This window comes from Strix aluco, chromosome 2 (assembly GCF_031877795.1).
Source record: "Strix aluco isolate bStrAlu1 chromosome 2, bStrAlu1.hap1, whole genome shotgun sequence".
In the NCBI taxonomy this organism is placed as follows: Eukaryota; Metazoa; Chordata; class Aves; order Strigiformes; family Strigidae; genus Strix; species Strix aluco.
The window spans coordinates 55,987,290-56,012,542 of record NC_133932.1 but is presented as its reverse complement, the minus strand read 5'-3'; the positions used below and the strand labels follow the sequence as shown (position 1 = coordinate 56,012,542).

Genomic DNA, 25,253 nt, shown 5'->3' with positions numbered 1-25,253 from the left:
AAAGGGAGCTTGTGAGTGACTTTTCCAGATGTAGATACCACCTTTGGAGATGCTTTAAACTTCAGAACAACTAGATGAATGCTATTCTCAGAGGCGGTGCATTTTATGACCCAGCACTCTGGGTGTCTACATGCCTTGAATAGCTCTGCGGTCTCTACAGCACTGTCTGGACGCCGAGATGCCTTCCCCTAAAGCGACTCTAGCACAGCAGTAGTTCGCTATTCTCAGTGATGTTGTAAAAGGGCTTACTGATGTCAAGATACTCTTTAATGCGACTAAGAACCATTTCCACTGCTTTGCAGTTCTGTGAAGTTATGGCTTTGCACAATGGAGCTACTCTTTTTTTGGAAATTAATGCAAAGAAAAGTGAAAGAGAGAGACAGAGAAAGGAAGCAGGTGAGGCTCAGACATCCCATGTGTTTCCCAGAGGAGAAAGAATTCCCTGACCCTCTGCCAGACCAGCACCACAGAACAAGATGGTGCTCCAGAAAGGTGGGAATTGAGGTTTTTGGCCTCTACCAACGCCTGTGAAACAACAAAACCAGTAACAAACCAGAACCCCTCCTTCCCCAGACCATACAACCACAAATTCCAGCCCACTGAACCACATCATTTCAACAGCAGAGAAGTACTGAGTGGCATTGATCTGTGCCATGCTAGCAGCCTAGGCTCCTGGTGTAGAGAGCAGAGCACTTGAGGGACTTCAAGCACCCAAGCCAGCAGTTGGATTGGCTTGGGTTTGTAACACAGAGCCACTCTCAAGTACTTGGCTGGGCTCTTGCCTACGTGTTGAAGCAGCAAGCCCTGCAGTTGCATGAGTAGCTTAAACAGGGCTAACTAGAGGCTACTGCCGGAGGGGGTGGCCAGTCCCACCCTCCTCCTCACCCCCATCTCTGACCCTGTCCTTTCTCCTCCCCTCTGCCTACAACTTGTCAAAGCCACTGAGCTACCTGAATTTTATGTGCTCCTTGTACAGGGCAAGTTTCAGCCAGAGCAACAAGCCTGGGGATTCCTCCCACCACTCCAAGAGCTCATGTAAGGGATGGGATAGGAGGCTGGGGAACAGGGATAAGGTGCAACTTACCCCTCAACAGTGGAGCATGGTCTTGGAATGAGTGAGTCAACTGAGTAACAGCATCTTGCTTTAAAAGATGTCAGCAACAGTAATTTTTAAAGTAATATTTTAAAGTCTGAGGTTTTCCTTTTTTCTCCTCGGCTCAGAGGTTCTCCACCACATTTGGCTTGTATCTAGAGCTGCATTGATGCCTCTCATTTTTTTGTTTCTTCAACGGAAGGCAGAAGAGCAACCCCTGCCCCATGGGCAACCTGCAGGCACCCCATCCATGAGGCACCCACATCTCACCTCTCCTGGGCTCACCTGCAAGTGCAGCACACCCTTCCTCACAGCTGGGAGACACCCCCTGAGAAGAGGTAATGCAGAGCATCTGGGGAAAGAGGTGGGTTTTTTTAATCCTGGGTATGAACTACTGTGGTGCGACAGAAAGCAATGGGAGGGAACTTAACTGCAGGAGTTTGCCCTGAGGCCTTGAGACCTCCGGAGCAGACCTCCTCTACTACACTCATCACTAAAGCAGAGGCCCGTGACCCTTTTGCTACGACAGCAATCCTGCTCCCAAGGGAGAGTCAGAGAAAAGACTTTGATATCCCCACACTACAGACTTTCCCCATAAGAGGAATATCATGGCTGTACAAGAGCATGTGTCATAGGAAGAAAAATGTTGCATAGATCTAAAATGGAATAGCTTACACAGATCTATCAGCTAATATAAAACCAGAAACAACTTTTCACGGCTATGTTTCTTGTGAAATGTAAAAATTCATCAAAAGAAATTATCTGTCACTGATTTAAGCCTGGAAAGAGGTACAAATAAAAATTACTACATCGTTAACCTGCTTGTGATAATTTTGCTCTGTCCTGTTCAAATGAAAACAACAGACAGAAATGATGTAATATTGGCAAGTGTTACTTTAATTCATTGGAATTTATTCTCTCTCTTCCTCCAAGCAACTGTATATTGAAATGTGTGCAGACAAGGTTGTCCTCCAGCAGTGGTCTTGTTTTTTGTTCTCTGTTCATGCATAAATTCCATACAGATGGTAATATACACATATATACAGAGAGAGGTACTGGCAAAAAGCAAGCTCTTTATGAGGCTTAGTAATCATTAGACATCTTTCACTAAAAATGTTAAAAATGTGCAGGTGCTTCTGTATTTAGAAAGGGATTTATAATGAAGAGATGGACATCTAGTGAATAGAGTATCTTCTGCAGCAGTATTTACACTATGTCTGGTTTTGAGGACTATTAGGGAGCTTTAATTCCCTGTAGTAAAACTGTATCAAGCCTCGGATAGTATTGAGACAAGATCAAATAATGAGGATTGCTTGTGAGAGCTTGTTTTTGTCCTTCCTTATATTCCACTATCTTTTTAATCTGGGGTGGGGTTTTTTTGGTAATAAATTTGCACAGAGCTACATGTAATAAGCTACATGCAAGAACGTTTTCCTATCAAGTCTTGTATCAAGCTGGTATTTGGAAAAGCCTTGCAACCACCAGAAAAGAGCTGAGATTTGTTCTGAATGCAGTATTCATAAAAAGACCCAGCCAGGCTGACACTGCTACAACAGTCAAAGGCCAAATCCTGCCCCTTTCTACTTGGGTTGGTGCTTTTATCTTATAACTTTACTTGGGAAATGGAGATATGATGGACAGACTATAGGATGGATTTCAAGCCTAAAATTCAAGTAAAACCTTGGATCTTGGATATTTGAGTCATATTTGAAAGTGGTCCTTAAGTTCCTAAGCCTTTTAGATTTATTTTTTTTTACATAGATAATCAGGAATGCAATAAAAACACAACAATTTTTAAATAAACCTTACTTCAAAAAAAGGAGCAAAAAATATGCTCATTGTTTTGCTTAGCTTTTTATTCCATCACTATGGCACAAGATAGAACTTAGACAACGTCACTGAATAAGTCTTCAACTTCATTAAAATTAAGACTAATATGTTTTATAAAATTCTTTGATATGATACACTTTCCCTTATCAAGTGATAAAAAGAATTTTCTCTAGAATACTGAAGTACATTGCCACCTGCTGGCTATAAACAATTTTGCAATTTAAAAACACCAGAACGTGTATAAAACAGCAACATTTAAAAATGCAACATACAGTCATTGAAGAAGTACTATTGACCCAGACTTTGGCACAATATTTATAGAAATTCAGCTGTGAACTTCTCCAAATGTCATGTTCACTTCTGAAACTCTGTGTGATTCCCTTTCGTATGTCTGTTTGCTAATGCTGAAGCTTTGTTATTTCAAAGGAAAAGCCATATTCTTTCTCAGTTGTTATACACCTCAATTTATTGGGTTTGGTTTTCTAAAATTTGGATTCCAGTTTATTGTTTTAGAACAATACATAAAATCATACATTTATAAATATATATTATATCCTGTATACATAACATTGGTTTTCCTCTAGAATGGGAGGGCAGACCTTTGCACTACATCCTTAGTTGGTTTAGGCACGGCCTTGCTCTTAGCTGATTCTCTGAGCTGCTTCCTACCAGAATCTAAAAAAATATTTTTACAATCTTGTATCAAATTTTAATTTTGTTTGCAAATATATTTATAAGAAAAAAATATTTGGTATCTTCCCCTCTAAGCTCACTACTACCCTTATAAAATATATGGCTTTTCATGTTCCACTCTATTTTAGTGTTTTTCAATAGGCAGTGGAAAGAAGGACAACTTCCCCCTTTAACAGTTTTTTTTTATATAAGCACAGAAACCAGCTTGTGCACTTTCTATAGAATTCCAATGCATATCACGGTAATGTAAGTGCAGTGATTTTTAAAAAAAGCAGTCATGACTGATTGACATCTGTATATGAAAACATAATATATGATTATCATACAGTACCCATTACAGAATATACAATCATCAAAACTGCAGATATATAAATACATTTTTAGCAACCTCAAAGCAACAGTTTTATCTTATACACAGCGTATGCGTACAAAGTTATTAGACTAAAATTTTCATCGTTTCTTCTCAAAAGCTTGCTGAAAAACAGGAACATACTGTATTTGTAAATGGACTGCTTGACAGTGCTGTTAAGAAATTAAAGTGAACAAAATTATAAAAAAAGTATATGCAATTCAGTTGGTATAAAACAAACAAGCCCTCCCCATTTTCCAACGTCACTGCTGTTTTCCTATGAGATGGAGGCATAGGGTATGAGTGGCAGTTCTGCAGAGTCCGATCATACAAGGGTTTCTGGGAGGGCATCGGGGTTATCAGCTGATAATAGCTCCCAAATTTGCCACCTATCCCGTTGCCAATCATGCCAGTCCGCCTCTGAAACATTTTTACTGTTCTGACTGTGAGGTGCCGCCGAGTAGATGTGACCCGCTTGGGTGTGTGGGGCTGGCCGCTCCTGCCTGGAGGTGGCCTGGTCAGGGGCTTTGGCTGGTGGTCCTCCAGCTGCTCTGGTCCCTGAACTTTTCTCTTGGCGTTGAAGTCTCCACAGAGAGTGCAACGTTGAAGAAACGCTCGATCGTTGTGACAACACGGAGCTTGTTTTTGCTGGGCCTGGGTAAGGGGGTGGTGGCCGCTCTTTTCTGTAGGAAGATTTGGCTGTACTTTGAGAACAACCCGCATTCGAGTCATGCTCACTGAGGTCCTCCACACTGCTTAAAGTCAAGTGCTGCTCTGACTTTGAGTGTGACAGGTCTGAACTCCTACTGTCGACTTCAATTTGCGGGTTACTGCACACCCGAGACACCGTGGGATGAAGCCGACACTCGGGAAGGGCAGCAGTCGTCTGGCTCCTTCGCATGACCTGCCTGCTGGTGTCCAGCTCAGAGGAGCTGCCCTGACACCGAGGAGAATACATGGCGAGGTTCCCCTGGGAAAGAGAGCACTGTCCGGGTCGCAGCAAGCTGCTTTCATAAATGTTCCCATAAGAACCTGGGGGCCAGAGTCAGAAAGACAACATCAGCCTGCATAATCATTTACGTGGTATTTAACAAGTTACTGCTTTTCCCCTGCATCACACTGTAGAAGAGGCATGGGGGCTTTTTCTCATCAGGCTGTGCGACTGGAGGTGTTATCAGCTTCACCACTGGCCGAATTTGGGGACACAGAGCAGCAGCCCTACATCTATCTGAACCACGTCTAATGTATTACCCAGTGACTCTTTAATACTTTGCTCTGACATAAAGCTTTGCAGCACTTAACATCTTTCAAATCTTGAAAAGCAGGGGGTGTTTTAGTCTCACAGTTTCTCTGTGAGTGGGTGCAGATGGGAGAAAAACAAAGGCAGGACAGGTCAGGGACTTGCCAGGGCCATGCCAGGGTCAGCAAGCAGGGTTGCCAACCTCACCGCCTGTGCTTGTGCCACTGCGGCAGCCGCTCTCAAATGCCCACCGGGCGTCCACCTTCCAATGACTTTTAGAAGAATACAAAACTACTTTTTGGAGTAATTTTAAAGCGACTTTTGAAATTATCTTGTGACAGTTTGAAATGTCACCACATTTGTATAACCACTGCGCTTCTCTGTATTTTATTGAACAGATATTTTTTGAAAGTCCAACTCTGGACAATGTGAATTCTCCTACTGGTTTCACTGTGATTTCTCAAAACCAGGGAATTGTTTATCTCTTTGCTAGATTTGGGCTTAAAACTTGAGAAATAACTGACCTGTCATTGCTGGATCTTTGCAGCCACTTTTCAGCGTGGAATGCCAGGTGCCCCAGATATCAAAATGATCTTCGGAAACATCTAAATAGCAGGAAGAGCAGGAAGAAGATGATGAATTGATCCTCTTAAAGCCATTATTTATTTAGAAACATACAAATGGAATGGTAAAACCTTAAGTAAGGTATCAGAGATGTTAACATATACTAGCATCTGACTTACCCTGCACCTAACACAAACATCTCAAATGTATTTGTTCGCAGTTACTTGTTGTTTCAGGCTCAGATCCTGTAATTAATTCCTTAAGCTCTGTACGGGCAGGATGCCCAAGTTTGCTGAGAGAGTGGAATTTCCCTTAAGTCCTCTGCCTTACCAAAGTCAGTCGGAGAATTTCCACAAGAACAGGAGGATTTGGTCAACAGAAGGTAGTTCATGTGCTTTTTACAGGAAAGAATGGTGAAGCTCCCTCACAGGCAGCCCCAGCCCAGAGGTTACGGTAAGGCATGCTCTATCAACCTGCAGCATCACTTGGGCCTTGCAAAGAAGTGCGGTCACAAAATGGAGATTTAATGAACTACGTGCATCAGGCATTGTGCCTGATTATAACTATTTCATGCCTTTTTCTGATTCCATTTGGCAGTAAAAGAATTTCCTAATTTGTCATGGTCCAGTACCATCATGATGCATACTAAAGTCCAAAAGACGGTCAATATGATAAAACTTCACGTAATTTCCTGTTCATAACTTACTAGAAATCTGACCAAATTTTGAAACCCTATTCAGAGATTTAGGTGCTGAATATAAATGCCCATTGGCATTTATAAAGCATATAGTTGAGATAATAGACTAAATAGACTAAATAGACTAAATAGACTAATAGACTAATAGACTAAATAGACTAATAGACTAAATCCCATTAATTCCAAAGGAAATTAAGTGCCTAACCAGTACCTCTGAAATGAAACGGTTTTTAAAATACCACCAAACAGTTATCTGCATCCCTAAGCACTGAAAGTTCTTAAAGTTTGGCTTGCTAAATATGCATTTCATGAATGAAATTTTTTTTTAAAATATTTTTAAATGAAAAGCATCTTGACGTACTGGTGAGCTATCAGTTTAAACCACAGTTCTTTACAGAATAAATTATTCAGGTGTGCACTCCCTAGATAGCTATGGAAATTATGGATCCCTGCACTAGTATTGCTAGGTGTGTAATTGGTAGCAGATGTAAAGCTGTGCAGCTCAGCTGTGTTCTCCAGTGAGAGGGTGTTGAGGTCATTCTTTTCAATTGGAGAAAATTTGTAGCTTAATGTCTTAAAGTCTCAGCTTTTTCCAAAGTCCAGACCATACCCTTGTAGGTATTACAGTCCTATGGAGCAGGACTAGAAATCAGTCTTTACCATGCTGTCACAGGCAGGCCGAAAAGCAGGACATACATAGTTCTATCTTCCTAAGTAATAGCACCAAGTTTTGAGAAATGCCATACGAAGAGCATCTCTGACCCTTTGGGCTCAACACAGAAAAAGGATGTTGGTCAGTTATTTTTTGTAAGGTTATTTACACTATTGCTCCTCTAACCCTGGTAGCTAATAATACAAACCCGACACTTTTCAAGTATTTCAGAAACCCCCATTAGTCACTGAGGAGGAGAAACATGAGCAGGATGTACTCTACCTTTTCCAGCCTGTGATGCAGAAGAATTCTCCTTTGTCTTAGGCTGCAAATGTCCAACCAGCGTGTACTGTTCAGGTACCTTGTACAGCTTATCTGGGCTGCGGGCAACTTCTTCTTGCATTGCCATCAGCGAGCGCTCAGACAGCACGGGGGAATTGTTGTCGTAAGGGGAAACATCGCCGCTTGAAGCTTTGTTGGAGTCTGTGGAAGAATGTCTTCCTCCTGTGGAATAGGAACCTTCTGACCGCAGCATCTCAGGGCTCCTGAGAAATTTTAATAAACAAACCACTGTTAGTGAAAAACGCTTTATGTTCACAGCTATGGGTGCAGTCTGACATCATACAAATAAAATCAAATACACAACTATGATCACAGCTGCTGAAATGAAAACACTTCAGAAGCAGTACAGAAATGAATTTTCCATGAGTAAAACTTTTGCCATGAAGTGGCCAGCAGAGGCCACTAAAAATCAAAAGATGTTGCTGTCAAAAAAAAACAACAAAAACCACACAACAGTACAGTTCACCACAGGAAATCAAATAGTGAATCAATTCCTTATGTTACCTTGACAATTTAGCCTGTTGCAACAGTAAATCTGTTTGATGCTAAAATCACTTATTCTATTCTGAAGTACTGCACAGCCAGAGAAACCAAAACCACAGCTCACCTCTCGCTGTGAGAAGGATCCTTTTCTACAGACATCAGAAGGTAAATATTCTACAGGGGACAAGCAGATGTATCTACCATACTTCTGATGGGGGCAGCAAACAACTGGCTCTGCTGATAACTTCTACAACTTTTTTTACCCTTTCACCTTTACACCACCAACAGCATGGCCTGCATTTAATTTTGACAAAAAAAGGCAAACACAACACCCACCTAAGTGTAGCCAAGGCTCAGAGAGACAATTCTCATTTTTAAAGTGTGTTGGGAACATTGAGGGACATTTCTTGAACTGTTGCAGTTTACTACTCAGACAGGAGGCAGTCTGTGAGTCACTGAACCTCTCAAAGAATATGCAGAATTACTCTGTAAACAAACATAACTTTTCCCCTATCGGTCCTCCCTAATTTATATTTCTATTACTCATTTTTCATTTCTCTGCACCTTGATCTTTGTTTCTTACATGCTTATCTTTTGCTTTTCTTCTTGGTCACTTCTCTCAGGGAACTCACATTAATATCTGCTGTAAATGAATGTGACATGACAGAGGCTCATTCTTGTAAATGTGTACCGAAAATGGTCAGCCCTTCTCAGAGTCAAATCCAAAAAGCTTGAACTGAGCCAAAGCACATTACTTGTTATGGAATAATAACCTTCTTTCCAGACAAATGAAATAAAACTGAAGAAAAAAATAAAGAAAACACAGTCTAAAGTGGTAAGACAGGCTAGCCACAGCACACTAAATATTAATGCAGAAATAATGACAAAACTTAACATCACTTTCAAGCTGTTGGCCTTTTTTCCTGGCTGATTTACATATTGCATGTCCCAAAACATAAAATATATACACTCAACATCATGACTATTATGTTATTCAATATTCCATTTTTTTTCCAGTAGAAAAGCAAACATAAAGTGTTGGGAATGGATTAACTAAGTTTACTGCCCAGTAACTCCCAGCAACAAATCCATCACTGAACTGATTGTGAACCTTAACTGGGGCCAACTCAAAAAATCAGAGCTGCCATTTGGCAAAGTAGCACTGTCCCAAGCTTCCCAGTGTGGTTGGTATGGTAATGCTGGGGAGTCATTAAAAAAAAAAAGAAAAAATTAAATCATGCCTCAATTATGTAACTTCCCATCTTAACTTCTCATCTGAAGATGAGTCCAACATAAATTAATCTATCAACAGCCACGCACTGAACAGTTACTGTCTTTTAAGTATGTACCATTCTATCAAAAATCTTTTTTCTCTTTTTTTTCCCCCTTACTCCTTTCTTTCTGCCCTCTTAAATTCTAAAAAAGCTTGTGCAGTGAGTGTGAGTTAAGATGAGATTTAAGCAATGTCTTGGGAATTTTAGAAGAACCAGAAAGACCTGAGAGAAAAGGGAAGAGACGTTGGTATCAGTAGGTTTCCTATGACCAGCTTTCTCAACTGAATGCCATCTGAACCTCACCCTGCTAGCATACAGAGATACTTGGCACTAACGGTGACACGAGTAAGGCCTACTGCATGTAAATCTTTGCAGGATCAAAACTTAACAATGTTGCACAGGGCAAAGAGAGAGGTATACCACCACTTAGTCATGGCAAGGTAACACAAGGAATAGGGGAAAGGGAAATGGAGATGAAAGAACGTGGCAACATAAACTTGAGTTTTGTGAAACACTGATTGCATGTCTTACCTTGAATGATCTGTTATAGTCTATCTCTTCTCAAGACAGAGCTTCTGATAAAAATTTACTTGAATGGAAACTGTCAAGTCTTTGGAAAGATCCAAATGTTCAAGTTTCTAAACTCATTTACAGTTTCTCCTAGTAAGCCCATGCAATTATATATATATATATATAAAATATCACTTCCAAATTTGTTTAGAAAAAATAGTTTTAAAAATCAAAGAAAATGCCTGTGGACTCTGTCAGCTTTACTACAAGAAACCATCAAAATGGATTGCATAAAGTTGGAAATTGATCTCATACATTTGCAGCTTTATCATGCTCTTCATGAACAAAATAAAACACAACTTGCAAAAGACTTTGGCTCACATCTTTACAAGTAAAGAATGAATTCTCACATATTCCCTAAAACAAAACTTCTGCATCTGTTTCCTTTACAGTTTGAGTTCAGTAGAAAGTGGATGTTTACTAAAATTAAAAATTCATCTTCCCCTGGATAGCTGTGAGATTCTCTACCCACACTCTGGGGAAAAACTAAATTGGGAGGCAAATGTAAATACTGCACGAGATGTCCGCTCGCCTATATGCAGTCTATGAATAAGGGCAGATCATGGTCTCCACAAAGACTAATAGAAGATTAGGTACTATCAAATATGAGAAATGTGAAAGCAAGCAAAGTATTTTCTAGTGGTTATGAACTATGTTAAGGAAAAGATTTAAAAAGCGGTTATGCGCAGACTGAAAGATTTGAAAGCTACAGAAGGAACCTATGCCACGTGTTCAAAAACACTATTTCAGATTCCAAAACAAAAATCAACTGCGCTATGAAGGAGTCTTGGGCTTTCCATTTTAACTGGCATCCTGAATTGATGTTATCCACCGAAATCCACTTGGGAATCCCTTCTACTAGGGATATTCCTACTTTTCTGCTGGCATCAGGGTCATAAAAACTGGAAATCCCTTTCTGGTTTTGGCACAAAACTTTTTCTGTTATACCTTAAAGTTTCTCAGTGGGAAAACAATTACATCATTCAAGAGGCAAATCATACCAAGTGTGATGGCTTGGCAGCATGCAGTAGTAATTTCCACACATATTTGAGCAACACAGGTGTCACCAACAAAACAGATTATTACAGGATTATGATGTGGTTGCTACTGTAACAGGGTAGAGGACTCAATGATTCAGGGAGCCTCTGCAGCTTTGAAAACAGCATTTATGCATACTGTATGGCCTATTGTATGGCTTCATCTTTGTGCCACAGGTTAGGATGGATTAAAACCCACCATCACCATCCAAAAACATTCAAAAATTCTATAACTTTGAAACTCATTTACTCTAAAAGGACTACCAACCATGATAAGCAATAAATAATCATAAGAAACAGATTTTATTTCTGTGTTAGTTTAAAGATGCTCCATCTTACAGCTGGAAACCCCCAAATCCACTGTCATCAAGTCAACATACAAAACAGTTGGGAAATCATCCACAAAAGCACACTTCATAATTGCTGCCTATGGTAATTAGTGCTTTACCATGAATGACTTCCATAAACTCCCTGACACACCATTTACAATGCTCAGCTCTTAAGAGAACAGAAAGATGAGAAACATCTGATTTGTCCTCCTCTGGGGAGGAAAAGAGATTGGTTTCTCTGTTAGATCAGAGCCAAGAAAGCATTTGTAATGCCATCAAAAGCAGAGATGTGAGGGCAATTGCAGAAGCAGGACCTTCAGAGCAAGTCTTGAAGTTGATTCCATACTCTACGCTATGCAGCCAACTAACTTTTCTGATGACAATTGTCTCAAGAATATGTAAAGTCTTCTGTTCCACAGAATCAAATTTGGATCTTGAGTACATGACCAGGAAATTTCTAAGAGTAGTAAGGATGTGTTTTGGAGGCTCATTTTTATCAAATCAACACAAACATCTCCTTGTTGTCTGCTGCCTCACATTTCTTACAAGAAAAATAACCAACAAATACGTAGCCTCAAAATTGAGATTATATTCTGAAATAGATTAATCTCTTAAGAGCATCACACTCCTAGCAGTAACCCTATGCAACATTCCCTCTAATTGCCTGGATATCTTAATCAAGAAGTTGCAATCACAGTGAAAACATATCTCATTAACATTAAGAATAAATCACTTACATGATAGCAGAGTAGAAGAAAAATGACAGATAGTAATTTTTTCCTATCTCAGTGATACTGCATCTGTCCATTACTGAAAATACAGTAAATTGGTACTAGTGTAGGTGTATGTTCCTATTTGGTTTTGCAACCTTTTCTTACAAAACCCTTTTTGTCAGTTGTGACCAGCTTTGCACAAAAGATCCATTTTCTCCTGTAGCTGTGCATGGTGGCTGAAAAGTAAGGAAGCTCAAGGGAAGGTCAATTAACTTAAAGGAAACAGGATCTAACATCCAGAATGATTTGTGAGAAATTTATGCCACATGTGAGATACAATTTTATGTCTTTATAGTATATAGATGATGAAATCCAGCATGAAGGTTTTTATTAGATTGAGTTAGAAATAATATGATCATTCCAAACTAAGGGCTTATAGAAAGAAGTCTCTACAGACTTTACCATATGTTGTGTGATTTGCAGTGCCTCTCCTAATCATGGTCTTGGCTCATGGCAAATGTGAAACGAGTAAGAGACAGCTAATGTACCTCTAGTTATCCTGCATTTATTGTGATCTAAATATACACATGGTTACTTGTCAGTCAGACATAAACTAACTGAAATTATTTCATGTCTGTGGTACACTAAGAAAACACACAGAGACAATTACCATAAATCAGATCGTCTGTGATAATTTGCTACTGCATGTTATGTGTTCATGTAGTTAAGTCAACAAACTCATAAAATCCTTTACAACACATGATATATTCTGCATGTATTTTTGCTTTTAGCTTTTATAATTAAAGAAAGCTTTTCCCCCCATGTGTTAATTATACTATTTCTTTTACACCTCTTCCTCTAAAGCCAGGCACACTAGTACATTACCTCCAACTATACAATGTTTAGAGGGAGAGAACAAAAATCTTAGCTGTCTGTACAAATTCAATTTTAATTGTATTCTGAATTCACTAGGCACTTTCTACACACACAGGAAGACAAAGTCCAATCTGTCCCAGAGAGTTTAGAGTCTAGGAAACCTTTTAAAAATTACTTAAAGCAAGCTTGTCAAATTTTGTGATTTTGGGGTCTGACATGTTGGGATTCACTAGAATAAAGGCAATGACTGTGTGTCCCATGAGAAAGCCAGGAATCCTGTTAATCCAAATGTAGAAACTCACAGCGTTAAGGCACGTGGGTGTAGGCATATATACACCATACACAAAGTTAGAATATGTTATGTATCATAACTGCAATAGTGACCAGTGTCATTTTTTTTCTCTTCATATCTTTCACAAAGCATACAATTAAATAATATCCAAAGAGTCTCCATAAACCTGCTGTTGCGGCAGTTGACTTGTTTACTATGTCTTATGTGTATACAATAGGAAAAGAACAACAAACTGGTCAAATGGCTAGCTGTGACTGTGTTAAGGCACTCTAGGGTGTGTTTCAAGGATAGTGTAATACACTCCTCCTGTTACTGAAGACTACAACAAACCCAAGACATGAACCAGCAGATCACTAGAATACATCCTGTCAGATAATAGTGCACTGAATATTTTTATGTACATGTCATTCTGTTCTCTGCAGCAGAACACAATCTTTCCTCTGGATCAGGAAACAAGATTTGTCTTTAGAAAATGCTGTACAAGAGTCATAATTTCTTTGGCAGAGTCTGTGTAATGGGGAAGTTATTTCTATTCCACTGTAGACAGTGCAGAAGAGCTGTGGAAAACTAGAACCTTTTGAACACTTCCAGTGGGAGATAGAAATTCCCAGCAGAAACAAGGGATGATGAAAAAACAGATTACTCACGATGACTGGGAAGCTTTCCTCCTCAACAAATAGTCCACAACATCTGGGTCAGTCTCTAACAGGCTTATAAGCACTTCATTCTGTAGGTCAGGGGAAACCTATGAAGACAGCAAAAAATACTTACTTGAAGACTAATATTCTTTCACATATATTGATTTTGGTACTATGCTTAATCTAAAAGACCAAGTACAAGTACATTTACAAAGAGTATATAAATATTCAGAAGCTTCCACTTAAAAGACAAGTTTCATGCAACAACAGGTGAAGTAGGACTAAAGATCACTTTGTACAATGTCAAAGGCTGATCACTGTTGAATAACCCATTGGTATCCAGTTGGATATTATATCTGATAACAGTGGGATTAATCATGTATCTCAATCTCAAAAGCTCCAGTTTAAGGTCCTCATCTTACATCCCCATTCAAAGATCTGGAGACATTTACAAATTTCCGTTCTGAGTGACTGTACTTCTTTTAGAAACAATGTGAAATGTAATTACACAGGAAGGAGAATGTTTCATCATATATTCTGTGGCATTTGACTTATTTATGTCCTCATCATATGGAAATTTCGTGGCAACCGTTCTATCTATGAAGTTCTTCAACCGCTTCATTTCAGTGAGACCTGCCAAAAGTCAATATGTTTCCAAATGAAGCCTTATAAACATTTAATGTTCAAGTATCCACCACATGGTCAAATCCTGGGATCTAGAAGCATTTAAATTCCTGCTCATGCTCAGTCAGAACTTGAGTAATTAGAGAGTTCATCTGTCCATAACTCAGGTTTACAAGTGGGTCCTGTTCGATTTCCAGCCACTCTGGATGTCAGGTAGTAGCAACAAGCTCAGCCAGAATTTGTGTCATCTTCTTTGGAGTCTGGCCTTCTGATTTGCTAACTCTCTCTAGTGCACTTTATATGGAGATGAACCTTCAAAACACTTGATAGCTTCAGCTGCTGCAGGATACAGCAACATCTCCTGGGCCGGTAGCAGGAATGGCACTCCAAAACCTGCCCAAGTGCTTCCAACTGCATTTTATACGGGTCTTACCAATCCTTAAGTGAATTTGTCCACATGACAGTGGAACATTCAACTCAACCTTCAAAGCACTGAGACAGATGAAACCATCTGAGAAACTTAAACTAACAGTCCAGGTTCACTCATGATGGATGGAACTGGAGGCAAGACAATCTCAGCAAGTCATCAACTGTGCAATATGCTTCTGGATGCAATTTCTCGGAGCCTGAATCTCTTGACCTTCAGGTCACACTGCACGGGCCATTTGTTTTCCCTGACATTTCCTGGGAAATAGGAGTAGAATTACTAATAGATTCCCTCAGGGGAATACCTCAGTTTGGGAGGTATTTAGGGAGTCAAGTTACTGAAAAGGCATATTTCTTTAAAAAAGGAAATAATTTGAAAATAAATGAAGATATGCATCATTTAATTCAAATTTATCCAAACTCTCTATCAAAAACTTGTGTGACCACATATTCCTTTTTTAAAAATTGTATTTAGTCTCTAAGCTGGAAAAATATCTTATTAATGGTCACTGATATACTAGTCTTTAAATAAATTATCTTCTCTTTATAGGAATACATTTTTTGAAACCTGGTATGCTATAATTTCTCCATTTAGACAGCCTTCCTATACAGTAGAATAAACTCCAGATAAAGTTTGAGGGTAAAGAAGAATCCACGTCTTTCTCTAACTTGCTATTCAGTTTTATATCCAGTTGATAAACTTGTAAGAATCTCCTGAGAGGACTCTGTCAGAAAAATAAAAATATTTTCCATTATAAAAAAACCATCATTCTTTCATTCCATAAAAATGAATCTGAAAAAGGTCCAACAGGAAGTTCAATTCCAACTGAAAGCATCTGCGAAACCCAAACTTAACAGTTCTGTTGACTTATAGGATTTTTATCTGAGTGAATAATATATTAATCTATGATTCTTCAACTGGGTTTGTGCTGATGGTCTCCTTGCTAGATATATATTTGGTATATATATTCCTCCTGTGTAGCAATTTACTTCAGTTTAGTTAACTAACTTGCAAGTGTAGAAATGATATGCATGTGATTATAAACTTACATTTATAGAAAACTACTATATTGGTATCTCAGGAAGATGTTACAGAGCTGCAATAACTTATTGAATTAATTGTTTAACTGGCAGTTCTGGCTGAGTAGGTAGGTGAGAACTTGAAATTCAGGGACAGAAGGGAAGCCAAGGCACTGCTGAAATAACAGCTGTTGAGCACACACTGGGATGGATCAGAGGGCTCTGGGGTTGTCAGGACTGCAGTAGAGTAGGAGACATTCTGAGATTTTGGGGCTGGGTGCTACATAAGAGTCACAGCTACTGAGATACAGAAAGGTGGAAGGACACTTCAGTGTCTCCTTTGAGCTGTCCCTGGCTACTGATGTGGCACAGAGAGGCAGCGTGTGACTGTCTCCTCAGTGGGGAGCCACAGTAGCCTCTAACAGTAAAAATAAGAAATTTCAGACACTTCGTAGTGCTTCTTTGCAGCAGTGCTGGATTTGGGCACTAGGAAATGAAAATGCATGACCAAGATGCTCTTCTCCATCCTGCATGACAAGTCAAAACCAATGAGACAAAGTGTGGTTGAGTTGTGCCTCCCCACATTCAGCTGCTGGGCATAGTTCAGAGACTGGCAAAGAACAGTCCTTCGTACATTCCCGTAAAACGTTTTAATGCATCCCTAAGACTCACTGAAATGGATAAGAATTAGATATGAAAGGCCTTAACATTCTTAACATTAATGAAGCAAGGTCAGAATCCATCTTCCATATGAAATCCACATGTTTGCATGTTACTGATGTCAATGATAATTACGTAATAAAAACAGTCCTCAGTATCCTGGGTTGTTCTGACAAACAGAACCTCCTGACCCACCAATACATCAGAGTCATTCTGATACTGTGGTCTGGGTGCCACAACACATCCTGGTTTCCTAGGTTTTATTTCACAAATGTTGTTCCAGTTTCAGTGTTGAAGCCAATCAGAGTTTTATAACCGCCCCATATACAAAAGTAACAGAAAAAAAAATAAACCAAACACAAAAACACCTTAGCAGCAATACACTGTATGTTATAGCTGTAGCTGAATGCTCAAGTCCAGATGTTTTTCTTTTTGTAAGTACCATAAATGTCAAGTATAAACAGCAGTTCTGGTTTGGCCCCACTCCTGTAGGTTTGGAAAATGACCTCCTGCTGCCTGATTTCAAATGATCAGAGCTTTATTACAATTAGATGTGCAAGTCTTTTCCTTTCAATGCATCTAATACCAAATGATGCACTGGGCTAATTATCTTCATAATACAAAGAGTCTCTCTGTGCTGCTGCTGAAAACATGAAGAAGACAGAAGTAAACACTAGTAGAAGCTTTATGAAACACCAACTATGAGCAATTTGACACAATCCTACAGATCAAGTATCACGTGTGAGTCTAGACATAACTTCAGAAAACACGCAGAACTTGCCATGTTGTTTGTTAACTATGGCAATGGGAAGAGTGAAAGCACCCAGAGATGCTCAGCTGTTACAACATTTCTATAAATTTTACATCAATGTATTGCAGCTTTCAGGAGAGCACCCGAGATAGGTTTGTCTTTCTCTCACATGCAGCTAGCCTCTGATTTTGAAATATGATTCTAATGCTCCTCCACAATCTGAAAAGCTACTCTGGAAAACAAAAGAAAACTCCCTTTTTTTCCCCCCACACTTTGTTTAACCTGCAGATGAAAATGCAAGCACTGAAGAGATAAAGGAATAAATCCATCACAATTAAAAGAGACCATATGTAGGTTAGTCTAACCCTAAGCCCCACCGTTTCTACATCAAAAAGTCGGAATGTGTGCCTAAGTATTATGTACTGAGATGTGGCTGTGCTGTAAAATGTTCTTAAAGAGAAACAATAAGAAAACTTCAAGTATTGCAAGTATTCTTATTCAAGTATTATTTTAAGTGCCATCTACACTCTGGGCCAGCAGACCTTTGCACAAGAGTGCAGTTCTGTCACTTCTTTTCCTGCTGTGGAAGGAAAAATAGTACCTAAAGTTTCCCCAAACTGTGAAAAGCATTAAAAAAAAAAAAAAAGAAAAAAGAAAAAAGATTGCTGAGTGTCTCACTGGAACAAGAATAAAAATAAAGCAAAGGATGTAATGAAAGGCAATACAGTGTGAGGGAAAAGACAGAAAACCACAAAGAAGTTCATCTGAGGCTAAGACTGATAGGCAGGACTCGTGACTGCTTTCTCATGCTCTCCTCCCTGTTGAAATCTGGTAGACACCTTCCCCTGACAGTGCTATGGGGCCATCAATCCCACATGTCCACAGTCCAGGCTTGTCTATCTTCTCCCATCAAGGTACCCAGCACCCAGCTTTGCTGGAGCACTAAAGGAGGTTTCCAGAATGTTCTTTCTCTTGCTTTGCGAACCGATCTCAGTGCAACACACAGCACTGCTTAGTTTCAAGACACAACAACCAAAGCTATTTTCACCTTTTCAAGGCTACTGGGTTTCTTAAGACATATATGCCTACTAAAATGAAGACAGGATAGTGCCCACCACTAGGTCTGACTGGCTTCTGCTACCCCAGAGCAGGGCTCTCTCAAGCACAAGTTCTACTGAGCTGACCTATAATTCTGTAGACAAAAAGAGGAAAAGGTAAAGCCACAGAATGAACTGTCCAGGTAACTGCTAGGCATGAGGAATGTGATTTAACTAAGCTGCTTCTTAAGTAAACAATGTGTCCAAGTCCAAGGTCACCATCCCTTTTATGAAGAACTTCCTTCTTCAGCAAGAGAACAGAAAGGAACTCAGGAACTGCACAGATATATGCTTTACTCCTCTTATCCAACTGACAAATGAGAAAGCTTCGTGCCTACCCCTCATCCAACCAACAAGAAAGTCTTTGGTAGAGGAGGCTGTTCCTTAAATTAACCAAGGATCTCCTACTCCCTGCAGAAAAATTGACTCCCTGACTACCAAAACTGAGAGGTGAAAGGTCATTTTCAGTCTTGTCTTCAAAACTAATGGGCAGTGCTGGTGCACTGTTTGGTATGCAGCTGAATAGCCAACCCCATCATTTCCACTGACAGAAATCTTCTAAGGAAGATACTCTTTTATCTACACAGAAACCATTCCAGGTAATATAAGTACACATTTTTAATACTATTGCTTACTGCAAAGCATTCTCCTTGACAGAAGACTACTTTTTCTACCAATAATTGACCCTAATTTAATGCAGCTTGCACAGTTCATTTCATCCTATTCTACTTTAACACCAACTAGGTAGTTCTGCATTTAACTTAAAAATGTATTGGAGTAACATGAAGAAACGTCCACCTACCATGAAAAGAGCTTCATAGTTTTCAATCATCTTTTGTACGACAGCTATGATAGCAGTACTCTCTTCAGCTCGAGCTGAGCTCTGAACTGAGAATTCTTTGTCTGTAGATTTCTGCTTGTGCAACAAGTTAGGGCCAAAGATGGTAGCCAGGTTGAGTGATGTCATTTTGTTCCCAGTAATCTAGAAAACAGAATATAAATGAGGTGGGGTCTCACACATCTACACCACCCCCCCACCCCCCCCAAACACTCCCTCTCTCTCTCTCTCGATTTGGCAGATGCTTTCTCAAGTAGCACTCATGATGTGAAACAGATACAGTGAGGAAAGACACACTTTTCCATGTTTAAACAGTTTAGATAATTAAGAAGCATGCTCATTATTTTTATCACTATTTTTCTGTCCTTTTGCTTGTTTCCTAGGACATGCCAAATGTTTATTTGTTGGGTGGATTTTTTTGTTTTGTTGCTTTTTTCCTTTTTTCCTACTTTTATAACACTGTGCTCAAATAAGCAACAGTAACCTGATTTTGGAAGAAGGCTAGGAATACATACTACACTAGACAGAAATTATCTGAAAAATATGTCATGTAGGTTATTAAATCAGAATTTTCATTGTCATATTTGTGATTAGACTACTTTTTCCCCTTCTATTATTTTATCAGAGAGAACAGCAGGGGTCATGTGCTTCTTCTCTACGTCTCCACTTGGTTGCTATTCTGGGAATGCAGAAGAAAATGCCAGCAGTTTGACTATATAAGACCGTAAGTGAATTTCAGCTGTTAACCCAGTATTTCTTGCAGGCTTTTTTAAAGAACAAAAAAAAATATAATGAGAGTTATTTTTCATTTGTTTCAGTTACCTTTGAGCCAATCAATTTTTAAAAAGGACAGAAAGAGTCACCAAAAAGAGGTAGTAAAAATAGCATTTCAAGAAATGATTGTTACAAAATGAACCTTTTCAAAGGTAGTATTTTAATTTTTTTTTGTAGCTGGTCATTTACTGAATACTCTAGTCAAAGTTACAACTGACTACACTTGGTTTATTTTTTACAGAGCTCAACTAGACAGCATAGAGATGACAGTAAAAAGAGCTTTTCCTTTTATTGGTGGGACCAGCGAGTAATCTTGGAAAGACATCTGCACTAAGTAGGTGCATGGGCAGTCATAACAAACATGTTGGCTCTTTGTTTAAAGACTCATCCCATCACGACTGTGAGTACAGCACACTCCCTTATTTGTGCACCACCATGCACCTGGCTGTTTTTTGAGTGACCTGCTTTTTAAACAGTCAGAGTACTGAGCCACCAAGGATGCACAGGCACAAAGTGCTTTGAGTGTGCCAGGGACAGCCTCTGGCTGTGCCTGGATCTGCATGTGCAGGCTGTTTGTACAAACAAGAAGTCTCTTCTTAAGGGCAGCCTCAGGGTATCCCTTAAAAAATGTTGTAAACATATCCACTGAAATAACTGAATGAGTAATTTTAATAAAGTTAGTCACTCATCTTCATCCTCGAGAGAGAAGGGCTTTTGAAAGAAATTGTGAAGAGGGCCTGTGTGTCAAAGCTTGGCTGTTTTCCTTCCAGTGATAGCAAACAGTCTGATAAAATACCTTCTCTTGCCCTATATGCTTTTATTCACTTAATTATTGATAAATAGCTTAAATAATTGTGAGCAGAATACTGTGTTATCTATAAAAGGTATCCAATTGCACATACTATTCCTGATGCTTACAATACTGCCAAGATAGTTTACATAAATTTGCCTTGCCAAAATACCTGTAGCAGAGCTGATGTACTGTTAAGGGGAATGAAAATGCCTTTAATACAACTGTTGGGCCAAACCAACTCTCTTAAGCAGCATCCTCTAGTCCTGCAATAAGATCCTCTTGGGTAAATTCCTGAATCAACAGAGAACTCTTTGCGGGACCAGGGGGACCACAACCTTAGCTGACTTATACATGTTTTTAAGCACAGTAAAACTGTTACAGGCTGCTCTTTTTAAATACTTTTCATCATAGTGGTGTAGTTTTTTATCAACTCCCTGCTGAGGACAAAAATCATAGCATTTAAAGTGGATTTAAAAGTGAAATAGGCCTTGAAGTCACATACAGCACATTGGCAAGTTACGACTTGAGGCAGAAATTCAGCAAAACTCATCTCAAAGTGCCAATTGTTAAAACCAGCCAACTGCAAAAGGTGTCCAAATTTGACAGAAGTCAGCAGGGTTTTCCATCTGGAAGACAAAATTCTCTAGGAGTTTCAGAAGAGTCTCAGAGGTAACCTCAGAAATAGTCTCTGCTACAGTTCAGAGGACAGGGAAGTCCTTCCCACAGATAAACTGGTACAATTTTGTCAAGCAGTGACAGACTGTATCTGCATCATTCAAAGTTAACAGAGTTGCCACCTTTTGCAGAGCAGCCCACCCTACTAGTTCAAGCATTTTCCTGGTAGAAAGTGGGAAGCCTGGATTTTCAGATCTTCTCTAGTGAGAACAGTGCAGATGCGCACGTGTGAATGCTCAGAAGTACAGCTCAGTCACCAGCTATGGGTGTTCTTGTCTCTGTGGGGTGGGTGCACTCTGACTTCTCCACGGATTTTGGTCCAGAATGCAACAGTAAGGAGGCCAGAATGAAAACAGGCAAAGATGGACCCTGACTCCAAGTAGTGATTAGGTCTGTCAGTTGCAAGGACACAGCTGGGAGTTCCTGTTCTTTATTTTTTATTCCTCACTAGCCAGTGCACACAAGGAAGCTAAGGGAACCAAGAAGTGAACTGCTGTGTCCAAAGATCATATAAGAAAGCAACATCAGAGAATGAAAAGAGAATTGAAAAGCATACTCTTGAATGCCTTACACTTTTCTATGTGAGTACATTTTCCATAGAATACAACAAAATAAGGGGCAGGGGGAATGGATGGATAACATTAGATGTTCTTAACAACAAGGCTGATTATGCTGTGAATCTCCCAAAGGAAGTAGTAGATGCTTTACCAATTAAGTCATATAAAAATTAATCTTTCACAGCCCTAAAAACATAGTAAACAACTAAATGGCACATGTACAGGCAAGAATATGAAATCTCTCCCATCTTTCAGGGGTATGCCACCTTCGCGTTTGTTTCACAGCTTTAAAGATCTCTTTTCAGATTATGAATTAAGCGAAGTCAAAGGACACAAGTGACCAGGACTTACCTCTTGGCCATCTTTGTCGGTGGTGTCTTCTGCATGGCCAGCCACTGTGGCGAGGAACTGCAGCAGCCGGTGTAGGGTATCGCAGTTACAGGGAGGTAGAAGATAAATGAGAAGCTGTAAGGTGCTTAGCTGTTCATCTGGCTCTAATACTAAGAGGGGAAAAAAAATACATTCTAAGAAAATCACTCCAATTAACCTAAAAGCAGAATACATATACTGTTCCCAGCCCAAAGGAAGGTGCAAGAATAGCTTTGTTTAAAGATTATTTTCCTTATAATGTCAGAAGAGAAAACTCTAAGGAAATATCAAAAGTGTAACAAATACTGTTATGGCATTTTTGTCTTGGTTGGTCATCTTTTTGCTCATAGGATCTCTTCTCAGCCTATAAGAGAGCAAAATCCATGTTGCACACTCCATCAGTGTCACTGGACACAAAAATTCTGCTTCATTTTCTACTTACTGCATTCATTTAGGTGTAACTACTAGTATATACAGGGCACCGTTGGGAAGCATTTCCAGTCACATTTATGCTTTAGCCATTTTAAATGAGTTTTCTTATAATTTCACGTCTTGAAGAGGGACTGGGAGACTGGAAAAGCAACTAGAGATATAAAGGACGTTCTGCAACCACCATCACTTTAACCATCTAACATGCAATGGTAGGCAGTGACAAAGATGGGACAGAGGCGGGATCTCAGACATGAGGGCTAGAAAGAATCTGAAGAACACATACAAAGCAGCAGCTTAAACTTGAAGGGTCCAACTTTACATTCTCCCAAACCTGCAAGGGTCTGCACTCAGGTCTTAGGCAACACATTTGGGAATACTTAATATGATGGCTTTGAGGGCCATTAACTATGATGAAACTTGAACTTTTAAAGCCAGACTGGAATTTTGGTCAGTGAACAGCTCGAAAAATTAAAAGCATAAATGGTGCTAAGATACCGGGATTCAAATGGAAGTCTGTCATCTGCTACTGCTGAAGCAATAACAAGGGTCAGGATTTAATGGAAAGCATGAATCACATCCTATATACAAATGCAAAAAGTGAAATCTTTGCTGTTCTAGTTTTCTGGGCTATACTTACACAGTATGAAAAACAAGGAAAGACCTCAGCAAATTTATACTACACAAATATTTGGAGAAAATCAAGGCTACAGTATTAAATGCACAGAAAAAAAGAATACGGTTAGTAGAGATCAAAGAATTCAAACAGGTAAGCTTTTGAAAATTGGTAAATCAAGATGCTGTAGAGCTCACAGAGAGTGTTGATGAAAGGTGTATAAAGTTCTCTGGTGAGAAGCGGGTCAGGCATGTCACGCAGAAATTCCTTTAACAAAGCAGCAACATCGTGAATGCTGTGCTCTTCGTCTAATACAACATCTATGCCCCGGTCAAACTCTTCACGTAACTGAAAAAGATCATGACACAAAACCACGGTCACATATTGTCCCAATTAGTACATCCCAACACAGTAAATCTTTTAAGATGTGGATTTACTCATTTTCACTTTCCAGATTGGACATGACTAGTTTTTGGTAAGGTCAAAGGTATAATGCATGTCTAATTGCTTACTCCGTGATACACAACTTAAGGTGTGTACCAGACAGCAATAAAATACAATTCTTTCTTTCCAGCTAATATATGGCACTCTTATGAAAAAATGTGCCCAAGTAAATATAATTTTTGCAGAAATGTAAGATTAATATCAAAGGCAGAAACCATGGATAATAAGGAAAACTGCAAGAAAGGCTTTCTTATACCCCCTTTCTTGCACTATCCCTAGATTTTAGGACCAGAAAGACCAAAATTGCATTTTATAACATTGACGGTTTTGTACAAAAACTTTAATAAGACGACAATGTTCATATCCACCAAACTCACGTTTCTTTTGTGATTTAAGCATAAGCAGTAAGCAGCCAGGTTCACTTCATGGCATTTGTCCACACACATCTTGTTCTGCCTTCCTAATTTAGTTGCATTCACTAAGTGATGATCATTAGGGAATTAATAAACAGCAAGCTAATACTGTTATGAGGTATCACTTTTTTTTTTTCCCAGCTACAGTCCTCAGACAAATTCTGTGTAATTCAAAGGCATCACACTTCCCAAATGGCAGAAGAAATCCCTCTCCCACATCCAGTATGCCTTACAAAAAAAAAAAAGCCTGCCTTTCTGGAGAGATTTCCCAGCACCAAGAGCGCAACACTTTCTTCACACTGAGAGCTCCACCTTTTATTCTCTTTTCATTTTGAAAATAGTCAAGATGTTTTAAAACCATTTCCTAGGAAAATTTCGTATCTTTGCTAATATTATGAGGTATCATGATCTCACATCTATCTTCTCAAAAAGTAATTATATCTGAATCTTACTAAACAAGATGAAATTTGAGCTATCAGCTTTCTTTACCCGGATTATTACAGACATACCAAGAAGAAAGAAGGTAAGTCACAAGCAAACTATGTGTCTGTGATAATCTGTGGCAAATCTTGATCACAGGCAAATCTATCTTGAGTGTGTATAGTGTGGAGGAGTACAAAACCCTGTGTTTTCAGCTGAAATTGTGCTTTCATAATGGGTGTGAAAGGTATTCTATAAAAACTACAGCCTCCTTTCTAATTTATTAAGACTACTTTTAACATTATTAATATCAGTCATTACCAATAATGAATAATTACGCTATGAAGACCAGAACTTGTTCTTTATCTAGTATTACGCTTCCCCCTGCTGATTGTGGCCAAATATTTTCCAGTGCCAACCTGGGGATTTTATTCCCAGCTCAATTCTACTCTTCCAACTGGTGGCAAATGTGGAACATCCCTGTGGAGGACCATAAATTACCTCTATCCAGAAGATTGCTTTTGCACTTACTGCCCAAAAGCAGTCGAGGAAACAGATTAGCATTTTATCAGGAATTCAGACTTCCCAAATAGCTAAATCATAAATTGCTGTTACAGTCTTGAGTATTGCACTTCTGATCTGATATCCTGTGAGGCCTACTGAGATATCCTAATT

At 39.2% G+C, this 25,253-nt stretch overlaps 1 protein-coding gene across 5 annotated transcripts in view; it reads right to left on the bottom strand.

Moving 5' to 3' along the window:
• Window positions 1–2,928: 2,928 nt before the first annotated feature.
• Window positions 2,929–25,253, bottom strand: part of ARHGAP6 (Rho GTPase activating protein 6) — a 331,846-nt gene continuing 309,521 nt past the window's right edge. For all 5 annotated transcript variants that reach the window (XM_074814833.1, XM_074814838.1, XM_074814836.1 and 2 more), the window contains 7 exons: window positions 23,499–23,649; window positions 22,239–22,387; window positions 19,053–19,232; window positions 13,682–13,779; window positions 7,401–7,663; window positions 5,730–5,810; window positions 2,929–4,997 (listed from right to left, as the gene is read on the bottom strand). In XM_074814833.1, the coding sequence (XP_074670934.1) occupies window positions 4,291–4,997; window positions 5,730–5,810; window positions 7,401–7,663; window positions 13,682–13,779; window positions 19,053–19,232; window positions 22,239–22,387; window positions 23,499–23,649 (1,629 nt within the window). In that variant the 3' untranslated portion in view covers window positions 2,929–4,290. The remainder of the gene's footprint in view (window positions 4,998–5,729; window positions 5,811–7,400; window positions 7,664–13,681; window positions 13,780–19,052; window positions 19,233–22,238; window positions 22,388–23,498; window positions 23,650–25,253) is intronic.